Source organism: Mirounga leonina, unplaced genomic scaffold (assembly GCF_011800145.1).
Source record: "Mirounga leonina isolate KUSES-001 unplaced genomic scaffold, KU_Mleo_1.0 Mir_166, whole genome shotgun sequence".
Lineage (NCBI taxonomy): Eukaryota > Metazoa > Chordata > Mammalia > Carnivora > Phocidae > Mirounga > Mirounga leonina.
In genome coordinates, this window is record NW_023270418.1 from 29,811,654 (window position 1) to 29,837,597 (window position 25,944).

At 43.6% G+C, this 25,944-nt stretch overlaps 2 protein-coding genes and 1 non-coding gene across 6 annotated transcripts in view; 1 reads left to right on the plus strand and 2 right to left on the minus strand.

Annotated features, from left to right (window-relative positions):
• The window catches only part of ATL3 (atlastin GTPase 3), a 64,940-nt gene extending 40,332 nt beyond the window's left edge, over positions 1–24,608 (minus strand). Inside the window, exons 1-3 of one of the 3 annotated variants that reach the window (XM_035013091.1) lie at positions 24,585–24,608; positions 2,804–3,018; positions 2,521–2,664 (exon numbers count right to left, since the gene is read on the minus strand). In XM_035013091.1, coding sequence (XP_034868982.1) covers positions 2,521–2,664; positions 2,804–3,010 — 351 coding nt within the window. In that variant the 5' untranslated portion in view covers positions 3,011–3,018; positions 24,585–24,608. Of the gene's footprint in view, positions 1–2,520; positions 2,665–2,803; positions 3,019–16,789; positions 17,138–20,617; positions 20,719–24,584 lie in introns of those variants that run through there. The other 2 variants (XM_035013090.1, XM_035013089.1) reach the window with 2 other exon arrangements.
• On the minus strand, positions 14,939–15,045 carry LOC118016371. The gene has a single exon (XR_004680792.1). It is a non-coding gene; the product is annotated as a U6 spliceosomal RNA (small nuclear RNA).
• Positions 24,609–24,822: 214 nt separating the features above from the next.
• RTN3 (reticulon 3) overlaps positions 24,823–25,944 on the plus strand; it is a 61,970-nt gene continuing 60,848 nt past the window's right edge. Inside the window, exon 1 of one of the 2 annotated variants that reach the window (XM_035013087.1) lies at positions 24,823–25,147. In XM_035013087.1, the coding sequence (XP_034868978.1) occupies positions 25,009–25,147 (139 nt within the window). In that variant the 5' untranslated portion in view covers positions 24,823–25,008. The remainder of the gene's footprint in view (positions 25,148–25,944) is intronic. The other variant, XM_035013086.1, reaches the window with a different exon arrangement.

Below are 25,944 nucleotides of genomic sequence, written 5' to 3' on the forward strand. Positions count from 1 at the left end.
AAACAAAAAAATGCTAAACTGTTAAAAGCAACCAGAAAAAAAAAAAAAAAAACCACATGTGAAACACACCACAAGAACAAAGATAAGGATAAAAGATTTGTCATCAGAAACAACCAGGAAAAAGGCAAAGAACTGACATCTTAAAGCACAGAAAGAAAAAATTGCCAGCCTAGAATTCCATATCCAGCATATTTTCCCAAAAAAGGCAAAATGAACACTTTGCAGATATATGAAAACTAAAAGAAGTCAGCACCAGCAGAATAGCACTACAAGAAATATTAAAGGAAGTCCTTTAGGCAGAAGGAAAAATGGACACAAAAATAGAAATATGGACACCCAAAAATGAAGAGCACAGTTAATGATAACTACATGGGTAAATATATGGCTTCTTTCCTTTTTTTCAAAGATTTTATTCATTATTTGAGAGAGAGAGAGACAGAGAGAGTGTGAGCATGATGGGGCAGGGGGCAGAGGGAGAAGCAGACTCTGCTGAGCAGGGGCCCAACATGGGCCTCAATCCCAGGACTCTGGGATCATGACTAGAGCCGAAGGCAGATGCTTAACTGACTGAGCCACCCAGGCATCCCTGGCTTCTTTCTTATTATTTAAATATCTTTAAAAGATAATTGAATGTTTTAACAGACTGTTTAAACAAAAAAATAAATACAGGGGCACCTGGGTGGCTCAGATGGTTAAGCATCTGCCTTCGGCTCAGGTCATGATCCCAGGATCCTGGGATCGAGTGCCGCATCGGGCTCCCTGCTCTGCGGGAAGCCTGCTTCTCCCTCTCCCACTCTCCCTGCTTATGTTCCCTCTCTTGCTGTGTCTCTCTCTGTCAAATAAATAAAATCTTTAAAAATAAATAAATACAACGTTATTATTTATATATATTTATATATTTATTTATATATATTATTATATATATTATATCACATATATAATATATATATATATTATATCACATATATACAATATACATATATTATATATATGTGACAATAGCCCAAAAGTTAGGAGGGGAGAAATGGAATGTCAATTATATCTCAATAAAGCTGTTAAAAAATTAAAGGCAGACCCTCCAAAGAAAAAGTTTATAATGTAATATTTCAATGTTACAACTTCTTATTCTCCTAGATTCTCTTTCTTTAAAAAATATGTGATAACCTCTTCATTTTGCTACATATTTTTTATATGTGCATCTATGCATTAAAAAAAAATTAGAGGGGCACCTGAGCGGCTCAGTCAGTTAAGCGTCTGCCTTCAGCTCAGGTCATGATCCCAGGGTCCTGGGATCAAGCCCCACATCGGGCTCCCTGTTCAGTGGGGAACCTGCTTCTGCCTCTCCCTCTGCTGCTCTCCCTGCTTGTGCTTTCTCTCATTCTCTCTCCTGCTCTCTGTCAAATAAATAAATAAAATCCCCCCCCCCCAAAATTAGAGGGTTTTCCAATATACCTTTCTCCTGGAATCTCACTAAAAGAGAAAGAGAAATAAAATTGTAAAAGAATTAATGAGGAAATTTATAAGGAAAAAGAATAAAAGATGTGGAAACGGCAATCAAGACTTGTGCATCAACTCTCCAGCTCCCAAAAATATCGAATGGCACAGCATTTAGGAAGAGGTTGAAACCGAACAATCTGAAGGGGCGATTTGAAACCTTAAGCCCTAGAAAGACTCAAGAATGAGAGGCACCAACAGCTGTGAAAGCATGCTTTAGGATGGAACTAAAAACAGAAGGAATGGGTTAAAATATGTTTAAGAAACAGTGATAACCCCAAATCCTCTCTGCCACTTTGAGAAGACACATGACTCACCTTTGACCAAAAAATGTAGGGGAGGCTGTAGGACTGTAGCTTACTAGCCACAGAAGAGATGGGGTAAGAGGTCTACTGATGGCTGCCCCGGGGGCAGGCGGAGGACGCTCACCTTCTGCATGTGAGACGCCCTAGTATCCTGTATCTGCTCAGCTCCCAGAAGAGTGGCAGCCAGGTCTATGTCACCCTCACAGGAGTAAAGAAAGTAAAGAACAGAAGTAACGTCTGAAACAGTTGAGATCATTAACCCCCGGGGAAGTGAAAACAAGCAGAGGGAAGAACAGGGCACTTGATAGCTACTTTTTGGTTTTGATAGCTATTTTTTGTTAGAAACCTTGTATTACTGGGGTGCCTGGGTGGCTCAGTCGGTTAAGCATCTGCCTTCGCTCAGGTCAAGATCCCAGGGTCCTGGGATGGAGCTCCACGTGGGGTTCCCTGCTCAGCGGGAAGCCTGCTTCTCCCTCTGCTCCTCCCCCTGCTCATGCGTTCTTTTTCTCTCTCAAATAAAATCTTTTTAAAATTTTTTTTAAAAATTAAATTAAAAAAGGAAATTTTATTATTTGACCATTTAAATTATACTCGTGTTATTTTTAAACCATGCACTTACATCATTTTGATAAAAATTATTTTTAATTGAATTATCAGAATACACATTAAAGTTCTCGTTCTGTTGTTGTTTTTGTTAATTTACAAGTCTTTTCTTCCTTACCTTCTTCCCACCTGGCTTCTCCACAGTGAAAACTTCACTCCAGATCTGAATCCCCGTTGTTTCTGGGTCAGAGCCCCCTCTCCATGAAAACCCTGTTAACGGTTCTTCTGAGTCACCCAACCAATTTGAATGGCCACCTTCCTTCTATAGGAAAAATAAGAAATTTCCATTAAATCTTAAATTTTGAGTAATTTTACCTATCAAGGATAATCCACAAGCTTATTTTGCTCTTTTGGACACACAAGTCTCATTTCCAATCTGAAATGAAATAATTCAAGCTTACCTGGAAATATAAGTATCGTAGCATGAAGTCCAGGAAGAAGGACTTGCCCTTTCGGAAGGCACCAGCCACCGACACCACCACCACATCAAGGTCTCGGATGTGGTCCTGCAAGAGAATGCTGGCCAAGGCTTTCTCTTCTAACTCAAAGGAATGCTGGTCTTTCTGAACCAAAACAACCTGCACTGGGCCAGGCTTTCCACTCTCCATGGCATCACCTAGATTGTTGCAGAGGAAAAAAAAAATTTGTTTCAAATCTTTTTTAAATTTGTATTTTTGAACATGGGAAAAGCAAAAACTTCTTAAATGGTACAAAAACACTAACCATAAAAGAAAAAATGACAAATTAGAATCCATTAAAATAAGAGTTTTTGTTTATTAAAAGACATTATTAATGGAGGGATGGGGTAACTGGGTGATAGACATTAAGGAGGGCATGTGATGTAATGAGCACTGGGTGTTATGTAAGATTGATGAATCACTGACCTCTACCTCTGAAACTAATAATACATTATATGTTAATTAATTGAATTTAAATTTTAAAAGACACTATCAAAAGAAAGTAAAATGAAAGCCACAGACCAGGAAAAAATATTCACAATACCTATATCCAAAAGACTCACACCCAGAATCAATATGGAAATCCATACGGAAAGGACAAATATTCAAATTTTTAAAATAGTAATAAGCAAAAGGCACTTCATTAAAAAAAGGATACCCAAATGGTCAATTATCCTATGAAGAGGTGCTTCCATACCATTACTTACCAAAGAAATAGAAATAAAACCATATTGAGATACCACTACCTGTCCCATGAGAATGGGGCTAAAATTGAAATGACTGACAATATCAACTGTGAGAGAAGTTGTGGTACAGCTGGAATTGTCACACATTCTAATGGGAATATAACCACTTTGGAAAACTGCTTGGCAGTAGCTACTAAAACTAAACATACCTATAACCTAGCAATTCTACTCTTAGGTATATAACTTAGAGAAATAAGTGCTTATGCCCACCGAAAGACATAAATACAAGAATGTTCACATAGGGATGCCTGCGTGGGTCAGTCGGTTAAGCAGCTATCTTCAGCTCAGGTCATGATGATCTCAGGGTCCTGGGATGGAGTCCTACATGGGGCTTCCCTGCTCAGCGGGGAGTCTGCCTCTCCCTCTGCCCCTCCTCCCTGCTCATGCTCTTTCTCTCAAATAAATAAAGATGAGCAGAGAGCCCGAGGCTAGGCTCTATCCCAAGACCCTGAGATCATGACCTGAACCAAAGGGAGACACTTAACCAACTGAGCGACTCAGACGCCCCAATAAATAAAATCTTAAAAAAAAAAAAAGGTTCCCATCAACTTTATTCAAAAAAGCCCAAACTAGAAACAATCCAAATGTCTATCAGCAGTAGAAAGGGTGCCTGCCACTGCTAAGCCTTTTACATACATTTTGTTTAATCCTCAGAACAACCCCATGTGGTAAATAATACTGCCTCATTTTTAAAAATAAGGAAACTAGGGCTTACAAAAGTTAAACATCTTGTCCAACTGGTTCTGGAGAAAAGCTTGAAAAGATCTCTAGGTGGCTAGGACTTGCAGATCATTCTTAATAACCCAGGCAACACATTAGGGGCAATTAATTCTTTAGCTCAAAATTAAGCACTAACTAGTAGTTTCCCTACCAGAGTTGAAAGCAGAAAGATATCAATTCTTTGAAATTCACAGAACCACTCAGTAGCTATGGATTTATGGAAAGTTTATGAAAAACTACCAGTGTAGCCTAGTAAAGCCTAGAAGCAAAGCACTATTTCCCTAAGTGTATGCACCACTGGTATTAAAGATGTTTTCATGTATTAAAAGGACATTTATTTTAATAATTATGTATTTTAATGTATACAAGGAAACAAAACCATGTTTTAATGGATTGTTACTCGGAAGGATGCTAAGTTTAAAAGGTGAATCAAATCAGAGTAAATTGAAAAACAAATCCTAAGCAAAGCACAGTAAGGTAAGCAGATATGGCAAAAATCACCAAATTACTTTTGTCTGGGAAACACTTGAAGGCTCCATGATCACAGTAGACAAAAGTCAACAAAACAGCTTGACTGCCAGACTCTACCCATTAAGCTATGGGAACTGCTGCTCACTTTTTATATCAGAAAGCAACAAAGGGTTCTTGCCACTTTTATCTTTTTATCAAACTAGTGGAAAACAAGTTATAAATATACATTAACTGTCATGGTATCATTGTAATAAATGTATATTACTATTTTTCTTTCCCATTACTGCCCGGATAAAAAGGAAATATTTCTGTGAATAATCTCTTACAGTTCTTTATTGCCACAAAAGCAGGTGAATCCAGGACCTAAAGACCTTCAATCTTTCATATAAAAGAACAAACGATCTTATGGATAAGCCACAGGGTCAAGTATGTGCAAGACTCGGAGCAATTCCAAAGTCCCTGAAATGGCTGGTTGCTCCCCCAATATTCATTTTCCCCTCCTGCTATGGCAACTGATTTTTAGCTGGGCATAAAAACTGCCCCAAAGAAACCCAATTTCAACCCAACCTTGTAGCAGGGGTATCACTGTGTGACTAAGTTCTGACTCTGGAAATGATATAGCAACTTCTGGGGCACGCATTTTTCCCTTTCCTGCTAGCGGAATGTATTCACAGGAGGGAGTCACCCTGTACCAGGCACATGAGGGCAACACCCCAGAAATAGTGGAGCAACAAGAGGTAGGGCCTAGGACTTCATGTAGCAGAATTGCCCTGCTGGCTCACTTTTATGTGAAATAAATAAATAAATGTCTACCTTGTTTAGGTAACTAATTTGAAGGTTCTATCAGGTATGGCCAAACCCAGTAAGCAGTACAACAGTCCCCTAGGACTTCAAAATTAAGTTCATGATACTGGCTCTTTCCATTTCATCTATTAAACCATTAAACTTTACTGAGCAAGTGAATGTACTGACACACAGCAGGCACACAATAAACAATCGTAAAAAGAATGAATCAGGGCGCCTGGGTGGCTCAGTTGGTGGAGCGACTGCCTTTGGCTCAGGTCATGATCCTGGAGTCCCTGGATCGAGTCCCGCATCGGGCTCCCTGCTCGGCAGGGAGTCTGCTTCTCCCTCTCCCGCTCCCCCCTCTCATGTGCTCTCTCTCATTCTCTCTCACACAAATAAATAAATAAAATCTTTAAAAAAAAAAAAAAAAGAATGAATCATATGTATTGTAACATTGAAGGCCACAACCTTGAGGATGCAGGTGGTTTTGCCAGAGCAACAGGCACAGAAGATAAGGTTACCTGGGCTACTGACAAGGTGGAATAATCCAATGACAAGAATGTATGCAGTTGTGCACAACGAACTGTACTTCAAGAGAAGATGAAGACCAGTGAGGGCAGTTGGGGGGAAAAAGGTGCTAAGGCCCTTCACTCACCTATTCCTCTCTTTCTGCCTACAGTACAGTGAAAAGGAAGAGAGAACCAGGCTACGTTTAGTTGGAGGAGCTGGGGTGATCCTGCATTTCTCTTCAAACAGTTTATTGGGCACACTGGATTTAAAAAGATCTTGTTCCTTTGGTTTCCGTCCACTTAAGGGAAAAATCATTGTGAACTGCACACATCACCAGTAATTCAATTTAAACAAAGAGTTGCTCACTTTTCACCATATCATCTTTCTCTCTCATTTCCTAAGACAAGACAGTATCTTTTTTCCTAAAAGATATATTATTTTGAGAGAGCCAGCGAGCAGGGGGAGGGGCAGAGGAGAGGGAGAGAATCTCCAGCAGACACCGCACTGAGCATGGAGCCTGATGCAAGGCTCAATCTCACCACCCTGAGATCCTGACAGGAGCCAAATCCAAGAATTGGACACTCAACTGACTGAGCCAGCCAGCTGCCCCCAGACGGTATCACTAATCTTCCAAGCAAAAACTTTATTTCTACTCACCCCTTTCCAGATGTCATATAATTGCCCTTTGCTCTTTAAAAAAATTGCTAAAAGGGGCGCCTGGCTGGCACAGTTGGAAGAGTATGCAACTCCTGACCTTGAGGTCATGAGTTCGAGCTCCACATGGGGTATAGAAATTACTTAAATAAATAAAACAAAAAAAAATTAATAAAAAATAAATGTCCTTTGCTGATTTATCCCCATATCTCAGGTTCCCCAATCCCTTAATCAAAACCTCAGGACCTTCTCCCTTAGGCCTTACCACCTCCCAATCTTTCTCACCTGTTAGGTACCATCCCCAAGGGTTGCTTTAATGATGCGACCTCATCCTTTAGGGCTGACCCCCTTCATTATAGTACATAAATACATCACAACAGCAACTACTTAAGGGCTAGCAAAAACACTTTATGGATCAAGGGCTCAAAGCTAAATCTCCATCCTCTAAGTCAAAGCCTTTCACCATTCTCCCCACTGCCTTGGTTCCTCTTCTTCCTTATGCCCCTTATCCTCTCAGGAAGATTTACTTTCACTGGTCTTTCTACTGAAGAAACTTAGGATTCAGGTCCTGTCCTGCCTTGATTCCAAAATTTCAAATGTACAACCTATTCAGCCACTTGTTCCCATGGCCTGAAATGCATATTCCCTGCCCCCCAACTCCAGGCAAACACTGACCCTTCAACACCCACCTTACCCTCCCTCTGTCCCCATCCTCTGCCTATCACTTTACATGGTATACTAAAAAGAAAGCAGGTTCTGGAATCAAGATACAGCAGGGCTTGAATGCTTACTTCCTCCCCTCTAAAATGTAAGCTCCATGAGGGCAAGAATATTTTTTTTAAGATTTTATTTATTTATTTGACAGAGAAAGAGACAGCGAGAGAGGGAACACAAGCAGGGGGAGTGGGAGAGGGAGAAGCAGGCTTCCCGCTGAGCAGGGAGCCTGATGCGGGACTCGATCCCAGGACCCTGGGATCATGACCTGAGCCAAAGGCAGATGCCCAATGACTGAGCCACCCAGGTGCCCCCATGAGGGCAAGAATTTTTGTCTCTTCTGTTCAATGCTATATCCCCCAAGATCCCAGAACACTGCCCACACATATTAGATATCCAATAAATATTTGTGGGATAACTGAATAAACTTCACCACTTAGTCTCTATGTGACTATGGCTAAATCCTAACCACTTGCAGTTTCATTTGGAAATTGAATACTCCTCTCAAAGCCCAGAGTCTAACACATATTAGGAACTCAATAAAGTGGTTCCACTTTCCTATTTCCACTAAAACCTCATACATACTCTATTATCCCACCCATTATAATATTATCATTTGTAATCATGATTTACCACCCAACTGGGAACTTCTGGGGAGTAGGGAAACTATCACGTTCAGCCCCAGTATCTAAAAGAAGAATAAAGATAAACTCAAAATGGATGAAAGACCTCAATGTGAGACAGGAATCCATCAAAATCCTAGAGGAGAACATAGCCAGTAACCTTTTTGACATTGGCCACAGTAACTTCTTTCAAGACATGTCTCCAAAGGCAAGGGAAACAAAAGCAAAAATGAACTTTTGGGACTTCATCAAGATAAAAACCTTCTGCACAGCAAAGGAAACAGTCAACAAAACTAAGAGGCAGCCCATGGAATGGGAGAAGATATCTGCATATGACATTACAGATAAAGGGCGATATCCAAGATCTACAAAAAAACTTCTCAAACTCAACATTCAAAACACAAATAATCAAGTCAAAAAATGTGGCAGAAGACATGAACAGACACCTCTCCAAAGAAGACGTAAAAATGGCTAAAGACACATGAAAAAATGCTCAACATCACTAGCCATCAGGGAAATACAAATCAAAACCACAATGGGATACCAACTTACACCAGTTAGAACGGCAAAAATTGACAAAACAGGAAACAACAAATGTTGGAGAGGATGTGGAGAAAAGGGAACCCTCCTACACTGTTGATGGGAATGCAAGCTGCTACAGCCACTCTGGAAAACAGTATGGAGGTTCCTCAAGATGTTAAAAATAGAGCTACCCTACGATCCAGCAATTGCACTAGGTATTTACCCCAAAGATACAGATGTAGTGAAAAGAAGGGTCACATGAACCCCAATGTTCATAGCAACAATGTCCACAATAGCCAAAGTGTGGAAGGAGCCGAGATGCCTTTCAACAGATGAATGAATAAAGAAGATGTGGTACATATATACAATGGAATATCATTCAGCCATCAGAAAGGATGACTACCCACCATTTGCATCGACATGGATGGAACTGGAAGGGATTATGCTAAGTGAAGTAAGTCAAGCGGAGAAAGACAATTATCACATGGTTTCACTCATATGTGGAACATAAGCAATAGCACGGAGGACCATAGGGGGAGGGAGGGAAATCTGAAGGGGGAGAAATCAGAGAGGGAGGCAAACCATGAGAGACTATGGACCCCGGGAAACAAACTGAGGGTTTCAGAGTGGAGGGGGATGGGGGGAGGGGGTAACAGGGTGATGGGTACCAAGGAGGGCACGTGCTGTGATGAGCACTGGGTGTTATACGTAACTAAAGAATCATTGAACATTACATCAAGAACTAATGATGTACTTACACAGTGGCTACCTGAACATAAAATTAAATAAAAGAATAACAGTTTCCTAGTATTGTGAACACTAAACCCAGTAATACTTGTCAAGCACCTCAATAAAAACCAGTTTCTTCCCTTCCCACTTGCAGTCTCCTTTCTCGGCCAAACTCCTTGAAGGTATGTCTTCATCCACTTACCTACCCATTCCCTTCTCATTGCCTTGCAACCGGACTTTCCTCTCAATCTTCTTATTGAAATTATTCACTAGTTTATCAATGACCTCTCTTGCCAAATCCAGTGGCCCTTTCTTGATTCTCATTCAACCCTCTCTGTAGGACAAAACACAACTGCCACCTGCTTCTAGAACTCCTGAAAACCTTTGGTCTCAGTGACAGTGCCCATTCCTAGCTCCCTCCCAGCCTCTTCACCACCTCCTTTCACTACTTCTTTTTCTCTTCAGCCTCCTGTGAGCTCCACCAGCGCTCTGCTTCAGTCTTGCAGTTCTCTCACTCCCTCAATGGGCTCTTTATTATTATAATTTCGCTATACCCTCTTTCGGTGATGCAACATCATTAATTTCTAACCTGCATTCACGTCCAAACATACAACTGCCTCAGGGTCAGATGCACCTGGATATTCCACCATCACCTCCTTCTCAGGAGTAATATGTAGAAATACATGGGTGTAAGAGTCAAGAGACGAGTTCCTGTTCCAGTTCTACCACTAACAGCTTGTGGGATTCTGGGCATGTCTAGTCTTCGGTCCCAAGAGTGAAATGAGTCAAGATTTAACTTCTAGAAACCCTCCAGTACTAACACTTTCTATGTCTACTTGTGGTAGCATCACAATGAATCCTCTCAGTTACTCCACTTCTCTCAAATCTCCACCTCTCAGCCTCCACATCTTCCCTGACTCTATCTCCCTATATACTATATACCTCCAAGTCCAATCATTTCCTCCTCCTTTTTTTTAGATTTGAAAGAGAGAATAAGCGAGCACGGGGGTAGAGGGGCAGAGGGAGAGGGAGACAGGATCTTAAGCAGACCGTGCACTGAGTGTGGAGCCTGACTCGGGGCTCCATCCCATGATCCTGAGACCACAACCCGAGCTGAAACCAAGAGCTGGACGCTTAACCAACTGCACCACCCAAGCACCCCTCATTTCCTCCTTCTATGACTTAAGCTTGTTTTGGCAAAAGTTGTTACTCTCTAGTGAGGCAGAATGTACAGGAGAAAGGCCTTCCCGAACACTCAGGGCCCAGCTGTACAATGACTGTACAACCATATGAGTAAATCATTTTACCTCTCTGGATCTGTTTCCTCCACAAAACCAGGCAGTTAGGTAAAGCTGTTTTCTAGCTCTAAGATTCAATGACTCTTTAACAACTGAAAATTTCCTGGATGTCTAAATTGGCCAAACTGGCTAGGTAACCTATGCATCCCTTGGCTTAATTTAAATTTTATAGGCCTGGCTAAAGAACAGATCAAAATTTATAATGATAAAAACATTAAAGCAACTTGCTCAGTAAGGACTCACACAAAAGCTTTTGAGGTTTGGGGTTTTGTTTTGAGGGTTTTAGGGGGGAGGGAGGAGGGGTTTCTCTTAATTGCACTGAAATTACTTCCATTTCTCAGGAATCTTAACTCTGGAGATCTAACCTCCAGGAATGGTATTAAAAAAACTTAGGTGACAACCTGACATGCTTCTCCCTTTAGTGAAGCAATTATTTCCCAAGATCTAGATATCCACTCTGAGACAACAGTAATGCTCACTTATATGAACAGTTAGTGCTTATTTAGATGAACAGTTAATGCTGTACTATGTTCATTTATATGAATAACAGATGAGATATTTTGGTACACAAAGATATGGCCTGACGATAGTTACATCTGTCATCCATATCCACATAAGTGAACTTAAAATCTTTGTTTTTAAAAATGATGAGTAGAACACTGTATCATAATTCCAATTCTGATTATTGCTGTAAATAGCATATGGTAATACTGAATCAGCCTTCATTTCAGTTATGTAGGAAGTGCTGAAAATACTTAGATAATTAAAAAGCCTTTCAGGGGCGCCTGGGTGGCTCAGTCGTTAAGCGTCTGCCTTCGGCTCAGGTCATGATCCCAGGGTCCTGGGATCGAGCCCCGCATCGGGCTCCCTGCTCCGCGGGAAGCCTGCTTCTCCCTCTCCCACTCCCCCTGCTTGTGTTCCCTCTCTCGCTGTGTCTCTCTCTGTCAAATAAATAAAATCTTTAAAAAAAAAAAAAAAAAACTTAAAAAAAAAAGCCTTTCAACAGTTTATGTGGAAGCTACAACCTTTTTTCTAATTACTTTTATTTTTTTAAAGATTTTATTTATTTATTTGAGAGAGAGCATGAGTGGGGGGGGGGGGACAGAGGGAAAGGGAGAAGCAGACTCCCCACCAAGCAGAGAGCCCAACTCGGGACTCATCCCAACACCCAACCAACTGAGCCACCCAGGAGCCCCTCTAATTACTTTTAAAGTACTGATTAGCCTTTACTTTTGGCACAATACACCTTAACCCAGACTAACCAATAGGTTTAAATATGCCTGCTCAGATAATCTCTGTAATAACTGCATTCAATAGACTGGCTCTGCACTAAAATGACAAAAACAGACAACCCAAGTAGAAAGACATTGAGACTAACAGGTGAAACTAATTATCATAGGGAAAACTAGAGATCTGAACAAATTACAGCATTAACTCTCTTAGAATGACCTAACTCTGAATTTTTGTCTTAATTTCTTTGAGAGGAAACGCACAAGCAGGAGGGGTAGAGGGAGAGGAAGAAAGAATCTCAAGCATACCCTGAACTGAGTTAGGAGCCCAATGGGGCTCCACCTCATGACCCCGAGATCACAACCTAAGCCGAAACCAAGAATCAGACACTCAACTGACTGCGCCTCCCAAGAGCCCCTGCAGCTACTTTTAAAAAAGTCTTTTAGGGGCACCTGCGTGGTGCAGTGGGTTGAGCATCCAACTCTTGGTTTCGGCTCAGGTTGCAGTCTCAGGGTCCTGGGATTGAGGCCCACGTTGGGCTCCGCACTCGGTGTGGAGTCTGCTTGATATTCGCTCTCCCTCTGCCCCTCCCACTCATGCTGTCTCTCTCTCTCTCTCAAATAAATGAATAAAATCTTAAAAAAAAAAAAAAGTCTTTTAAAAATTCAAAAGTAGCTGCATAGGCTAAATAAAAGCCGGTGAGACTACTTAATCATAATTGGCCTTTCCAGTCCTATGGAAAACATACATTCTCAGAAATAAATTCTATCAAAAAACATTATAGGGGAAAAAAAGCTTAAATTCCCCTCAAATATTTGAAAAGACCATCTGAACAGTGATAAATTCAATGAAACTAGTTAACTGGAAGCAGTTACAAATGCTATTTCAGAAAATTCATACAGAATTTAGTTGATCAATTAAACAGTGCAGACCAGGGTTTCTCAACCTCGGCACTGCTGGATAACTCTTTGTTGTGGGGAGCTAGCCTGTTCATTGTAGGATATTTAGCAGCAACTCTGGCCTCTACCCACTAGATACCGGTAGTGCTACCTCCTGGTTGTAAGACCCAAAAACGTCTGCAGATATTGCTAAATGTCCCACCGCAGCAAAATCACCCTGGGTTAAGAACCACTTACGGCAGAGCCAGCCCCAGTGCTCATCTTTACAATTCAGAGTTCCAGAAAGCAAATTAACTAGTTTCAGAAACATTTCACCAAGTAGAGTGAATGACTCAGGTTAAAGTTATGACCCGAGTTTTCCAGTTTCCTTTTAAAACACATTCACTAAAGGGCAAGAACAACACACCCAAAAACAGAAGCATACCATTTCATGCCTTGTTCTCGCTGGCAGTCTTCAAAGTTCCTAATTCAGGCAAGGCCAGAGAAAACACATCATCATACATGTCGGTAAGCCCTCAGCCAACTCAAAGGGCTGGGTGTGGTTCCATTCCGCTGATGGTGGGGGAGTGCTTTTATATAGTCTATTTTGTCTTAAGGCAGTAAATATACTGGTAGATACAGACACTTTTAAAGTTGTTTCAATAAAAATACTACTTATGCCCAACAGAAGAGAATACTGGGGGAAATTTACATTAGAATCAATTAAAGGGTTTAAGAGGAAACTTTTTCTCAATTCATCTGTCATAAGAAATCTTTATACTTTAGCACAGAATGCTGAACAAAACCATATTTTGTCAATTTTGTAGTGCTTTATGGATTTATAAAGACCAATTATGACTAAACAGTACTTAAGATTCAGAAATGCAGAGACTAGGTTGAATCTAAAAATTATGCCAGGCTATGCTATAGAAAAAAAATTATTTTTAATAGAATGAGTTCAATATTCATCTTATTTGACTCAGCCCTAAAAATAAAAAATCACCAAAATCAGGGCGACTGGGTGGCTCAGTCGGTTAAGCACCTGCCTTCGGATCAGGTCCTGATCCCAGAGTCCTGGGATCCAGCCCCGCATCGCATCGGGCTCCCTGCTCAGCAGGAAGCCTGCTTCTCCCTCTCCCACTCCCCCTGCTTATGTTCCTTCTCTCACTGTGTCTCTCTCTGTCAAATAAATAGATAAAATCTTTAAAAAAAAAATTCACCAAAATTATTTTGGTTACCTGAAGGTTTTGTGTTCCAGATGAATAGGCTTTCTTCTTTTTTTTTTTTTTTTTTAAACCAGGCGAAAGCGCAAACGCAGTTAATTGGCAATATTTGACTTGGATTCCTTATGATTTCAAGACATAAATACAGTTAATCTACTTTGTTTTTTCACCGACTATACCAGTAAAGTCTATTTCCTAACTTGTAATATACTTTAGCTGTGAAATATAACAACAAATTCTATCAAAATACATGCTAATAAAAAGCATTCTTTTTTTTTTTTTTTTAATTTATTTGAGAGAGAGAGAGAGAGAAACAGCATGAGAGGGGAGAGGGTCAGAGGGAGAAGCAGGCTCCCCGCTGAGCCGGGAGCCCGATGTGGGACTCGATCCCAGGACTCCGGGACCATGACCTTAGCCGAAGGCAGTCGCTTAACCAACTGAGCCACCCAGGCGCCCTAATAAAAAGCATTCTTTACAAATTTGCAAAGAGCATCAACTTCTCAATACACTGATATTATAAATTAGACTTCCTATTAAGTAGCAAATCAATTCAAATGTAAGCAACCACCTATAGAGAAATTTTATTATATTAGTATGCAAATCAGAATTACTCAATGTTTGTTTGTTTGTTTGTTTTTTAAAGATTTTATTTATTTGACAGTGAGAGATACAGCGAGAAAGGGAACACAAGCAGGGGGAGTGGGAGAGGGAGAAGCAGGCTTCCCGCGGAGCAGGGAGCCCGATGCGGGGCTCGATCCCAGGACCCTGGGATCATGACCTGAGCCGAAGGCAGACGCTTAACGACTGAGCCACCCAGGCGCCCCCTCAATGTTCTTTTTTTAACTGTTGCCTGGCCCCTCAACAGATTAAATCAGAATCTGTGGGTCCCATGCACTGTCAGGTTTAAAATACCGCAGGATATTCTTTTTTTTTTTTTTAATGTTGTCTACTCCTTTACTGTTATCTCCCCCACTAAAAATATGGAACGCTTCACGAATTTGCGTGTCATCCTTGCGCAGGGGCCATGCTAATCTTCTCTGTATCGTTCCAATTTTAGTATATGTGCTGCCGAAGCGAGCACACCGCAGGTTATTCTAATCATGCAGCAGAATGGAGATCCACAACCCAACTAAAGGGTTTTTTTCCTTTAAATAAAAGCTTTCCCCTCACTTTTCCCCCTTGATGTTTTTTTAAAGAATAAACTCCCAAAACCTCAAGATAACTTGGGAAAATGTTTTAAAATTCAGATAACTTTAAAATGCAGCTGTGTTATTTGAACAATTTCTCAGTTCACAAGGCCATAGACACTTTAACAGGCATGCCTAGTCATTATAGGCAAATTCTAGTTCTCAACAAGTTCACACAACCTGGGGTTCCCTATTTCATTGGAATCTTAATATGTAGCCAAATTGTTAAGTGACCTAGCACTGGGGGCTGGGGGAGGTAGAGAAAACTTTAATTTCTTGCTTCTTACAATTCTCTATTATCTCATTTTAAATTAGTGTGCATCTATCCTTTATTCTAAGATTTAGAAATCATAAAAATGAAAAACATACCTGCTCCACCATAGAACACCAATTTCAAAAAGCCTATTCTACACTATTGAGTGAAAACTACAAAAAGTATGCTAGTACACATTATTTATCCTTTGTTGTCATTTTTCCTAATTTCACGATTACTCCAATGAGATAGTAATTGGTAGCTAATAAAACAATGTGCTGTACTAGTGTTAATTCTTCATTATATAGAGATCCTTTTCATCCAAGCCTTTCCTTTACAGGTGGTAAAGCAGAAACAGGGATTTCTAGACTACAAGCTAGTTTCTGTGGAAAGTGAAAAAAAAAAAAAAAAGCACTAATTTGAATTTCAGTTCACTGCAATACTGAACACCTGACGTGGATTAAAACCACGTAGGTTTTTGCTTCTCCAAAGGCAAGCCAAAATGTGAAACTGCGTTTTTCGTCCGTTAGTTCTTTTCTCCCTTTCACAAAACATCCCACCCAACTTCGTATTCAAATTTGAGGGCTGGGATTTATCTATTAAGATTCTTCAATGTTCTTTTCTTTTTTTGCTTTTAGATTTCGCACGTGAAACTCCTGGCGATTTCAAGAGCACACACATTAATCAAGAATAAAGCCAGATAAAATGACAGATGAAGTATCCTTCAATTTTTGATGAATCTCTACTTAATTTTTAATTCTTTCACCATTTTTTATGTCTTCAAGGAAGCAAGAGAACAACGTACTAAAAACTTCCTAAAAAAGCAATTTAGGCCACATTCTTTTATCTCGTTTATACAAAGAAGTGTGGGCTTAAAATCAACCTTCCTAATGCTTGTCAGCGCCTCGAGGTCGTGAGGATAAAAATTAAGCTTCCAACTCCGAAACGCTTCGCAGCCGTCCAGCGCTTTGTCAAAGACTGACAGTAAAGCATCTACGTTCCCGGTTCCCGGCCCGCGACCCTGCGAAGCGCCAGGCAAGGAGGGAGCCGCAGCCCCGGAGCGCGCGGCTCGGTCAGGGCGGGGCCGGCACGCCGCCCGTCCCCCGGCCTAGCGCACTGCCGGCCTCCCGCGAGCGCAGGGCCCGACCGCCGACGGCTGCCGCTCCCTCGGGAGCCGCGGGAAGCGCCGCCCGCGCCCGACCGGCCAGGCCTCACGAAGAGCCCCCAGCCCCGAATTCGCGGGCCGAGGGTACCCCGGCGAGGGGCGCAGGGTCCCAGCCCTGGGACGAGGAACGGGCGGCGGTGCGGGCGTTCTCCTCGGGGCTACAGCCGGGAGGGCGGCGGAAGGGCCACGGAGCGGGCCCGGGGAAAATTGGGAGCCTCACCTGCTCCTCCCGAGGCAGCCGCTACCGCTCGCTGAGGGGACAACATGGAGCCTCCGCCTTCAGCAGAAGCAGCAGGGGCGCAGAGAGGGATGGGCTGAGTCGTGAACGAACCGGGCCCAGGAGGTGGGAAACGGGCGGGGCCTGGGCTCTAGAAGAAACTGGGTAGGAGGTGGGGCTCGCAGAGCTTCGAGGGAACGAACACAGAGCGGGTCTGCGAGGCCGGACGGACCGCGCTACTCGCGGCGGGCGCTGGGCGGGCAGCGGCAGGAAGATGCACGCGGCCAAATCCCGCCACCGCCCAACGCGTGTGCTCCTGCGCGCGAGCGAGCCGCCGGCTACCTGGGACTGCGCACTAGGGAAGGCGGTCCGCTGGGAATTGTAGTCCCAAACTCTCTGGGTGCCCCTCTTGCCGTCCCTATTCTGCGCACTCATCCGGGGCGGAGAGGAAACGGAAGAGAGGGAAGGGGCTTGGCGCGTCTCTTCGACGACTAAACTACAACTCCCAGCAGGCCATGCGGGGAAGGGAGGGGCGGGCCGGCTCAGGCCGGGGTCGGCCGGCCAGCCAGCCCCGCCGAGATCCTAGTCTTGAGACCCGCCCCGGGGCGGAGGACTTGGGATAACCCGCTGCTAGGCCCTGTCTGCCGCGTTTGACAGTTTCAGTGCTTAAGGACCAAAGGACCAAAGGGAGGCCTCAAACCTGGATGACGTGAGCGTCACTGGATTTTTAACGATTTTGACTTCACAAGGAGATGACGTGACTTCATCACCACCATCATCAGTTTCACCCCATAATCGCATGCCTGGCCAAGCCAAGTGGTGGACCATCACCACCACCCTTAACAGCTAAGAACTTCCAGGGAAACTCCTTCCACAGGCTCTGTCCAGCCTAAGCCATGGCCATGTTTTGCTTTGAAGCTCCTTTTTTTTTTTTTTAAAGATTTTATTTATTTATTTATTTGAGGCAGAGAGAGTGAGAGAGAGAAAGCATGAGGTGGGGAGGGTCAGAGGGAGAAGCAGACTCCTCGCTGAGCAAGAGCCCGATGCGGGACTCGATCCCGAGACTCCAGGATCATGACCTGAGCCGAAGGCAGTCGCTGAACCGACTGAGCCACCCAGGCGCCGGAAGCTCCTTTTGCAAGCTCACCCTACTTAAACTGTGTGTTAGGTCAATACAAAACAAGGTTCTCCGAAAATGCTTTTTATTCACACTTCACGTGTGATTAAGAAAATGTCAGTTGTGAAGAATCTTGTTAGTTTGGATTTGTTGGGGGTAAGGGCAGTTATTGGAGATAAGCAGCTGGTGGAGCTTATGGGAGGCTAAAGCATCCATCCATCCCATCAGCACCACCTCTTGGCATCACCATTCCCTCATTCATTAGACAAATTATTATACTTTCTTCTGCCTCTAACTTTTTTTTAAGCTTGTTTGTTTGTTTTTAAGTAATCTCTACACCCAACGGTGGGGCTCGAATCCACCAGAAGATCAAGAGCTGCATGCTCCTCTGACTGAGCCAACAAGACGCCCCACTTCTGCCTCTGCCTTAACTGTTATAATCCGCCCAGAACCTCCTTCCAGCCACCTCCAGGCCCTGCCAAGCCTTTGAGCTGTTTTTTTTTTTTTCTTACTTCCTGAGTGATTAGAACAGAGGAGAAGAGAGAGGTAATTTTGCCTAATCTTATCTAAAGAAATCCTGTTTTGATTTCTTTCCCTCTGCCTTCTTATTCTCCCCAAACTCTCAAGATTACTTGAATACCCTCCTCTAGGCTTTAGATTTAAGAGTCTATAGATTAGATCTAGTCCACTCAGGCCAGCAAGAAACCAGCCATGAACATCAGGGCAAGTGGTTATTGGGGTTTCACACTAGGTGTGCAGAAGGCAAGACCTACAGGATGTGACACAAGTCCAGGCCATTATGTGGCATGCTTAGGGAGAGGGGCCAAAGGCCAATGACTTGACACAATTGCAACACGCAGTGTAAGAATTTAAAATTGCACACACATCCCAGAATTCTCTAGTCCCCTTCCCCGTCCAACTTCATTAGACTTCTTACCATCTGACTTATGTTTTATTTTTATTTATTTATTTGAGAGAGAGAGAGCGAGCACGAGTGGGGTTAGGGGCAGAGGGAGAAGCAGACTCCCCGCTGAGCAGAGAGCCAGATGCTGGGCTCTATCTCAGGACCCTGGGATCATGACCTCAGCCGGAGGCAGACCCTTAACTGACTGAGCCACCCAGGCGCCCATGACTTATGTTATTTATTTATTTTTTTTAAAGATTTTATTTATTTATCTGAGACAGAGAGAATGAGAGAGACAGAGAGCACATGAGAGGGGGGGAGGGTCAGAGGGAGAAGCAGGCTCCCTGCGGGGCAGGGAGCCCGCGGGACTCGATCCTGGGACTCCAGGATCATGACCTGAGCCGAAGGCAGTCGCTTAACCAACTGAGCCACCCAGGCGCCCCCATGACTATGTTTTAAGTAAAACATAATCTTTTTGTTTCTCTTCCCACTAGAAGAGGAATTTTTGTCTGTTTTTGTTTACTGCTGTATCCACAGTGCTTCATACAATGCCAGGCAGATAGTAGAAACTCTAATATTTATTGAATGGATGGATAAAGAAGGGATATGAAACACCTAACACTGCTCACTCACTTTCTTGCTCCCTTAATATTAAGTCCCTAACTTTCGCTTTGAAACAAAATACGCTGTTCTATTTTAAGGGCTCCCAGTAGAGATCCACTGAAATCCATCCTGTTAGGAAGTGACCAGCAAACACTGACATTACATCTGTCTCAATTAATTGCATCAAAGTCAGTGTCAGCACATCAGCCTTCCCCATACCTTGTAGAAGTTTTTGGAATTTAGAACAACACAGTACAAATTATAGGTAGACTTTAGGATTAGTCACAACTTAGAAAGCTGCTCCTGTATACGAGAACTACATTTTGTTGTTAGTGTTGTTTCCTTCTCAAATAACCAGGGTCATCAAAACAGTGGACATTCAAAATGCTAAATATTGATAATACTGATTACAGCCTGCCTTCAGCCATCTCACTCTGAATTGAGTCATGTGGTATGACCAGAGGCTGAGCTTTCCTTGTGGTTTTCCAGAAGCAGGTGACATGTAGACATGTTGAGTGGTTAAGACCACAGGGTCTGGGTTGGGGTGCCTGGGTGGCTCAGTCGTTAAGTGTCTGCCTTCGGCTCAGGTCATGATCTCAGGGTCCTGGGATCGAGCCCCACATTGGACTCCCTGCTCGGCGGGAAGCCTGCTTCTCCCTCTCCCACTCCCCCTGCTTGTGTTCCCTCTCTCGCTGTGTCTCTCTCTGTCAAATAAATAAATAAAATCTTTAAAAAAAAAAAAAAAAAAGACCACAGGGTCTGGGGTCAGACTCACCTGGCTTTGAATCCTGGCTTCGATGCTTACTAGCTGCACAAACCTGGGTGACTTACTTAACCTCTTTGAACTTATTTCATTATCTATTGCCACATGATGTGAGTTGTTGTGGGTTAAAATAGATCTAAGTATTTGGCAATTATGACTGATGCATAGTTAGTGTTCAAAAATTGGTAATCATATTCATTCTGGAAAGCCAAAACAAAGTCATAATCAAGTATTCTATGAAGCACAGAAATAATAAAATTGTTTTCTGCAGTGACATCCACTGTGACTCAGGTTCCAAAGCTTTCCAAAAATAGCTTTCCAAAATTCTTATGTGCCAGGCATAGTGCTAGGCAGTATTGTTGACATATGCATAAGACATATTCCTGTCCTCCAGAGACTCCCAGTCTTGTGGGATAAACAGCCAAGTAAATAATTATCACTCACTGTGACTGTGCGGGCCTCAGTTCAGCCTTTTCTCTTACCGCCTACTCGTAGGATCCATGTTTAAGCAACAGTCTGGGGCCTCAGAAGGGACAGACTGGACCACTGGCATCCCTGGGCATCATTAAAAAAAAAAAAAAAAAAGATTTATTTATTTATTTTAGGTGGGGAGGGGCAGAGGAAGAGGAAGAGAGAATCCTCAAACAGACTCCCTGCTGAGCGGGGAGGCCCACATGGGACCTTGAATCCCAGGACCCTGGGATCATGACCTAAGCCAAAATCAAGAATCGGATGCTTAACTGACTGAGCCATCCAGGCGCCCGACTATTTTCTTTTTATAAACTATGAACACCAAGTCAATAGCTCATTCTATACACAGAGCAAACATTTAAGTACTTAATATACAAATATTTAAATGATGCCCAGCTGGGCACCTGGTGTCTTAGGGTCCAAGATTCTGTGCGACTAAGCCCCAAGCTGAGTCGGGCTCTGCGCTGGGTGTGGAGCCTGCTCAAGATTCTCTCTCTCCCTCTCCCTCTGCCCCTCCCCTGCCTCTCTCTCTGAAAAAAAAAAAAAAGAAAGAAAAGAAAATATAGTCAACCCCAACTCACAGGCTGTTATAAAGTTGGATATTAGGCCCTCAACATGGTGGTAATACTCTAAGAGCTCAAGACCTACCAGCTGCTTCATTCTTGTTCTTGTTAACAGTATGGCTCTCTGTCTCTTCAAAAGGATACTAGAAAGGATCACTAGAATTTACAATTAAGGAAAGGAAGCAACATACCTGTGTATAGCATGCTATCATTTGTGTTAAAGAGTAAACGAAGGGGCGCCTGGGTGGCTCAGTCAGTTAAATGTCTGCCTTCGGCTCAGGTCATGAGCCCAGGGTCCTGGGGTGGAGCCCCAAGTTGGGCTCACTGCTTGGTGGGGGGAGTCAGCTCCTCCCTCTGCCCCTCCCCCCTGCTCATGCTCTTTCTCTCTCTTTCTCTCTCAAATAAATAAAATCTTAAAATATAGGGTGCCTGGGTGGCTCAGTCGTTAAGCGTCTGCCTTCGGCTCAGGTCATGATCCCAGGGTCCTGGGATCGAGCCCCGCATTGGGCTCCCTGCTCGGCGGGAAGCCAGCTTCTCCCTTACCCACTCCCTCTGCTTGTGTTCCTTCTCTCACTGTGTCTCTCTCTGTCAAATAAATAAAATATAAAAAAAAAAAAATCTTAAAATATATATATTTTTTAAAAGAGCGAATGAGGATAAAGATTTGCTATATTCACCTTTGCACTTGCCACAAAAAGCTCCTAACAGTACTTACCTATGTGTGCGTAGAGGGGGAGACTAGGAGCTAGAGAGAGGTTAATAACAGAAGAAAACTTTAAGGTATATATACACTCATATATATGTGAACATATATATATATATATGACATACAAATATATTCGAAGAGATTTTTTTAATTAAAAAATACTTTTTTCTAATAGTCAAGAAAAAGATGGGATAATGAGATGGCCCAGAAGCTGAGTGGGGAAATTAGCAGTCCTATAAGGACTGTAAATACCAGTGTAAATACTAGTCCTACAAGGACAGGGCCAAGGAAGAAGAGGCCCAGCTCAGTGCCTCGGCAGTAAAAATTGCTCCACAGAACTGAGAAGTGGCTATGCTCCAGTGAGCATTTAAAAATCCCATCTGAGCCCTTCCCTGCCTGCAAACATTCACTGAATCCCTATCAGCCTTAAAAGGAAGCCTTGGTTCCTTAGTGCTATAGTACCTCTTCTCCACACTCTGGCCCCAACACATCTTCCCCATTTTATCTCCGTCTTGTTAGCCCTTGGCTCTAGCCAACCTGGGCTAACCACACCCAAAACACCTTATCCAGGGTCACACTCGGACCCTCTAGCCACCACAGATGGCTGTGCTTTCTATGTGTAGGTCTAAGGCAGCCTGTGGAGGGGAGGGGCAAGAGAGGATCAAATCTAGGCCAAGTTCTGCTAAACAAGCCAGCATTGAAGTGCATCATGGGTTGGGCTAGGAGGAAGGGGTGCTCTTCTGTGACTGGTCTGCCCACAAGGAGGTCTTATTGTACACTTGCACAAAAGCAGCCCCTGGCATTTGCTTCATACCATTCTCCTCTGCCTTTAATGACCTCCTTACCATTCCAAACTCCCATCTAACTTTGCGCTTCTTCATAAAACCTCCGGAAGCCACTACAACTCCATAGTGACTCCCTCTCCCTTTAAATCCGTGCAATTCACTGCCATCTAAGCAGAACACTATAGCTTTGTGTTGCTGGGGGTTGTTTTGGTTGCTATTTAATTTTTATTTTTATGTGAGTATGTTTTAAGCCCCAACTAGCTTGTAAGCTCATTGAAGATAGGACAAACATTTTTTGGATTCCTCCAAATTTCCCAGGAGAGTGTCATTCACTCAGCAGGTGATCAGTAAACATTTGTGGAACAAACCTTATATACAAATAACATCTCAAGCAAGAGTCAGTCTCAGGGAATTTACTGGTACAGCAAGAGGGAGCAGGAAGGAAAGGCAGCTTCAGGAATTGGACCTGGCACAAGACCTCTGATGTAAGAAATCTTAAGAGTATGAAAGGACCACCAAGACAACATCAGTGTCTTGATTTTTAGTTTCTTTTCTCTGCTTCTAGTTACCATGAAAACAGGATTCCTTTCCAAGCAGGGTCTTCAGATCCTAGCAATCGCTGTCAGGGCTAGGGACCAGCATCGTTCATTTCCTTATCCAGCTCCTAATAACATACATTTTTAAAGTTTATGCATTTATTAGAATGAGTAGATAACTGGCTTGGTTATCAGATTGGCTTGTATTTCCCTTTGTCATCTAAAGGACAGATTGCTGCATTATCAAGTGATGCTGTAAGTGTCAGAGTAAGATATTTGCCACAAAGTTATTTTGGGAAATATTTTCTGTGCCTGTTTTTCAGAACGTTGCAATGGCCAGTTTTTTTCCTGTTTGAGCTTTACCTGACCTTAAAAACTGTCAAGGGCAGATGTAGTCCACTTCCTGTTCTAGAAGATTTCCACTGGTCAGATCGCTTTTCCTCTGTGTTGCTGCCTAGCTTACTACCTCCCCCTTCATGAGGCTGCATCTCTACAGGATCTGCTGATCTTGCAGTTGCCCTTCAGGTCATCGATTGCTGCTTTAGCAATAACAAGGGCAACAGTTTTGATCATGGTCATTTCCAGTTTACGTTCCCCTTTTTAAAAGAATTATGCACATTTCAAATATTTTAACCAGGCTTATGGAGAAGCCTTTCTATTTCACAATCCAACCAAAGAGAAGACAAAAAAATTCAGTATAAGCTAGATATCTGGTTTCAAGTAAATTCTCTGCAAAGGACTCCATTTAGGCTATGAATAAAATTCAATTATGTGTATTTTGTGCCCTATTCTCAATTTTTAATACCTTATCTTACCCTCCTTCATGACCGCAGCCAGGCTGTTATCTCCTGGCTCTTCTTTTTCCTCATTAGCTCAGCTATTGTTTCTTCAAAATATGTCTTCTTTACCTGATAGCCTATTTGGAAGAAAGGACAACCTTAAGACCCAAGGTGGACTCCTCTTTGGGAACAGAAACAACGTAAGAATATGAAGCAGGTTCTGCAGCTGCATTGCAATGTGACTGGAATGAGTAATAGCTTTTCATTCTGTCTAGCATCTTGCTCCACCTACCGAATGGGAGACAGTGCCATCTCCGCTCCTGGTGATATTACGACACATCCACAAAAATTCATAAAGCACCTTGCAGAGTGGGCCTATCCACATTGTGGTTTTCACTTTTCATTGGCGTCACACACACACAGGCCGAAACGCATCAGACAATAGACATCCGCTCTGGAATTTATGGGAAAGACATACTCCAGCTAATGGAAGCAAAAGAAACTAATATCGTTAAAACACATAATCCGCCGCGCCTGAAGCATTCACAAAGAGTTGTAAAGAGACACTAACCTGCAGGACCCCCTCCCACTTCGGCCGCAGTGGTGGGCGGAGCTTGATACTTGGCCACGCCTCTTGCGTCTCGTTCCCGGAGGTGCACGGCCCACCCCGGCCTCCCGCGCGGACGCAGCGTGAAGCCAGTTTTGCCCCTCCTTCCCCGCAGGAGCGCGGAGGGACAGTTCTTGCGCTTGCGCCTTGCGTCGCTGGGCGCCTAGGCGCGACCGCCGCCCGCCCGAGAGCCTTTTGTGCGCCTGCGCGCTCGCGCTCCCGCCCTCTAGCTGCGCTCGGCTGAGTCAGTCAGTCTGTCGGAGTCTGTCCTCGGAGCAGGAGGAGCGGAGGGTCTTCTGAGAGCTTGCTGCTCGATTATTTTCTTTCCCCTCCCTCTCTCCCGCCCCGCATCTCTCTTCACCCCTTTCCTGCCCTTGCTCGCGCAGCCATGGCGGAGCCGTCGGCGGCCACTCAGTCCCCGTCCGTTTCCTCGTCGTCCTCCGGGGCCGAACCCTCGGCGCCCGGCGGCGGGAGCCCTGGATCCTGCCCCGCCCTGGGGGCGAAGAGCTGCGGCTCCTCCTGTGCGGGTGAGGCGCGCGGGGGAACCCCGCCTTCGAGGGGCTTGTTTTGGGGGTCGGGGAAGGCAGATCACCCTCGCCTACTGGAGGCTTCAGCCCCCGGGAACGAGCGTCTGGAAAATGGGCTAAGGGGGAGGGGAGCGTAAGGTGGTGCAGACGGTGAGGAAATAACGGGGTGTGAGGCAAACAGGTTGGAGGCGGGGAGATATTCTAGGGAGTGGGCGTTAACGCCGAGGCAGGGTAGGTGGGGGAAAACAGCAGTTTGGGGGAGCCGTCCGCTGAACCGGGGTTTAGTGGAGGATTAGAGAGATTGAGAGGATTGGGGCAGATTGGTTGTAGGAGAAAGAACTAGTTACGATTTTGAGGGGATGATGGTGAAAGGGTTGCATTGCAGGTTTGCGGACAGATGTTGACATAATCAGAAATTCATGGTAGTCTTGCAAAAAAATTTTTTTTTGGTTTCCCGTGGGGAGGATCAGGAAGTTTCATGGAAACATGGTAGCCGTTTTCTATACCCTTTTTATCTGCTTGCTTTTGTGTGTGTGTGTGTGTGTGTGGCTAGACTCTCTAAATGCCCGCTTTTTTGAGGCTCTGAGGTAAGAGGAGGCGTGATGAGAATAGCTCAGGAAGATTTGGGAGGGAGCAGCTGATGGTCCAAGATGGATCCGTGGCTGCATCTGCAACACCGCCTGCTCTTCACTGGCGCGCCGTGGGGGTGGGAACAAGCAATCAGTTGCTTATATTCTAGAAGATAATAAGAGTCACGCCAAGCCATTAACAAACACATTTTGATTTCATGCTCTCTA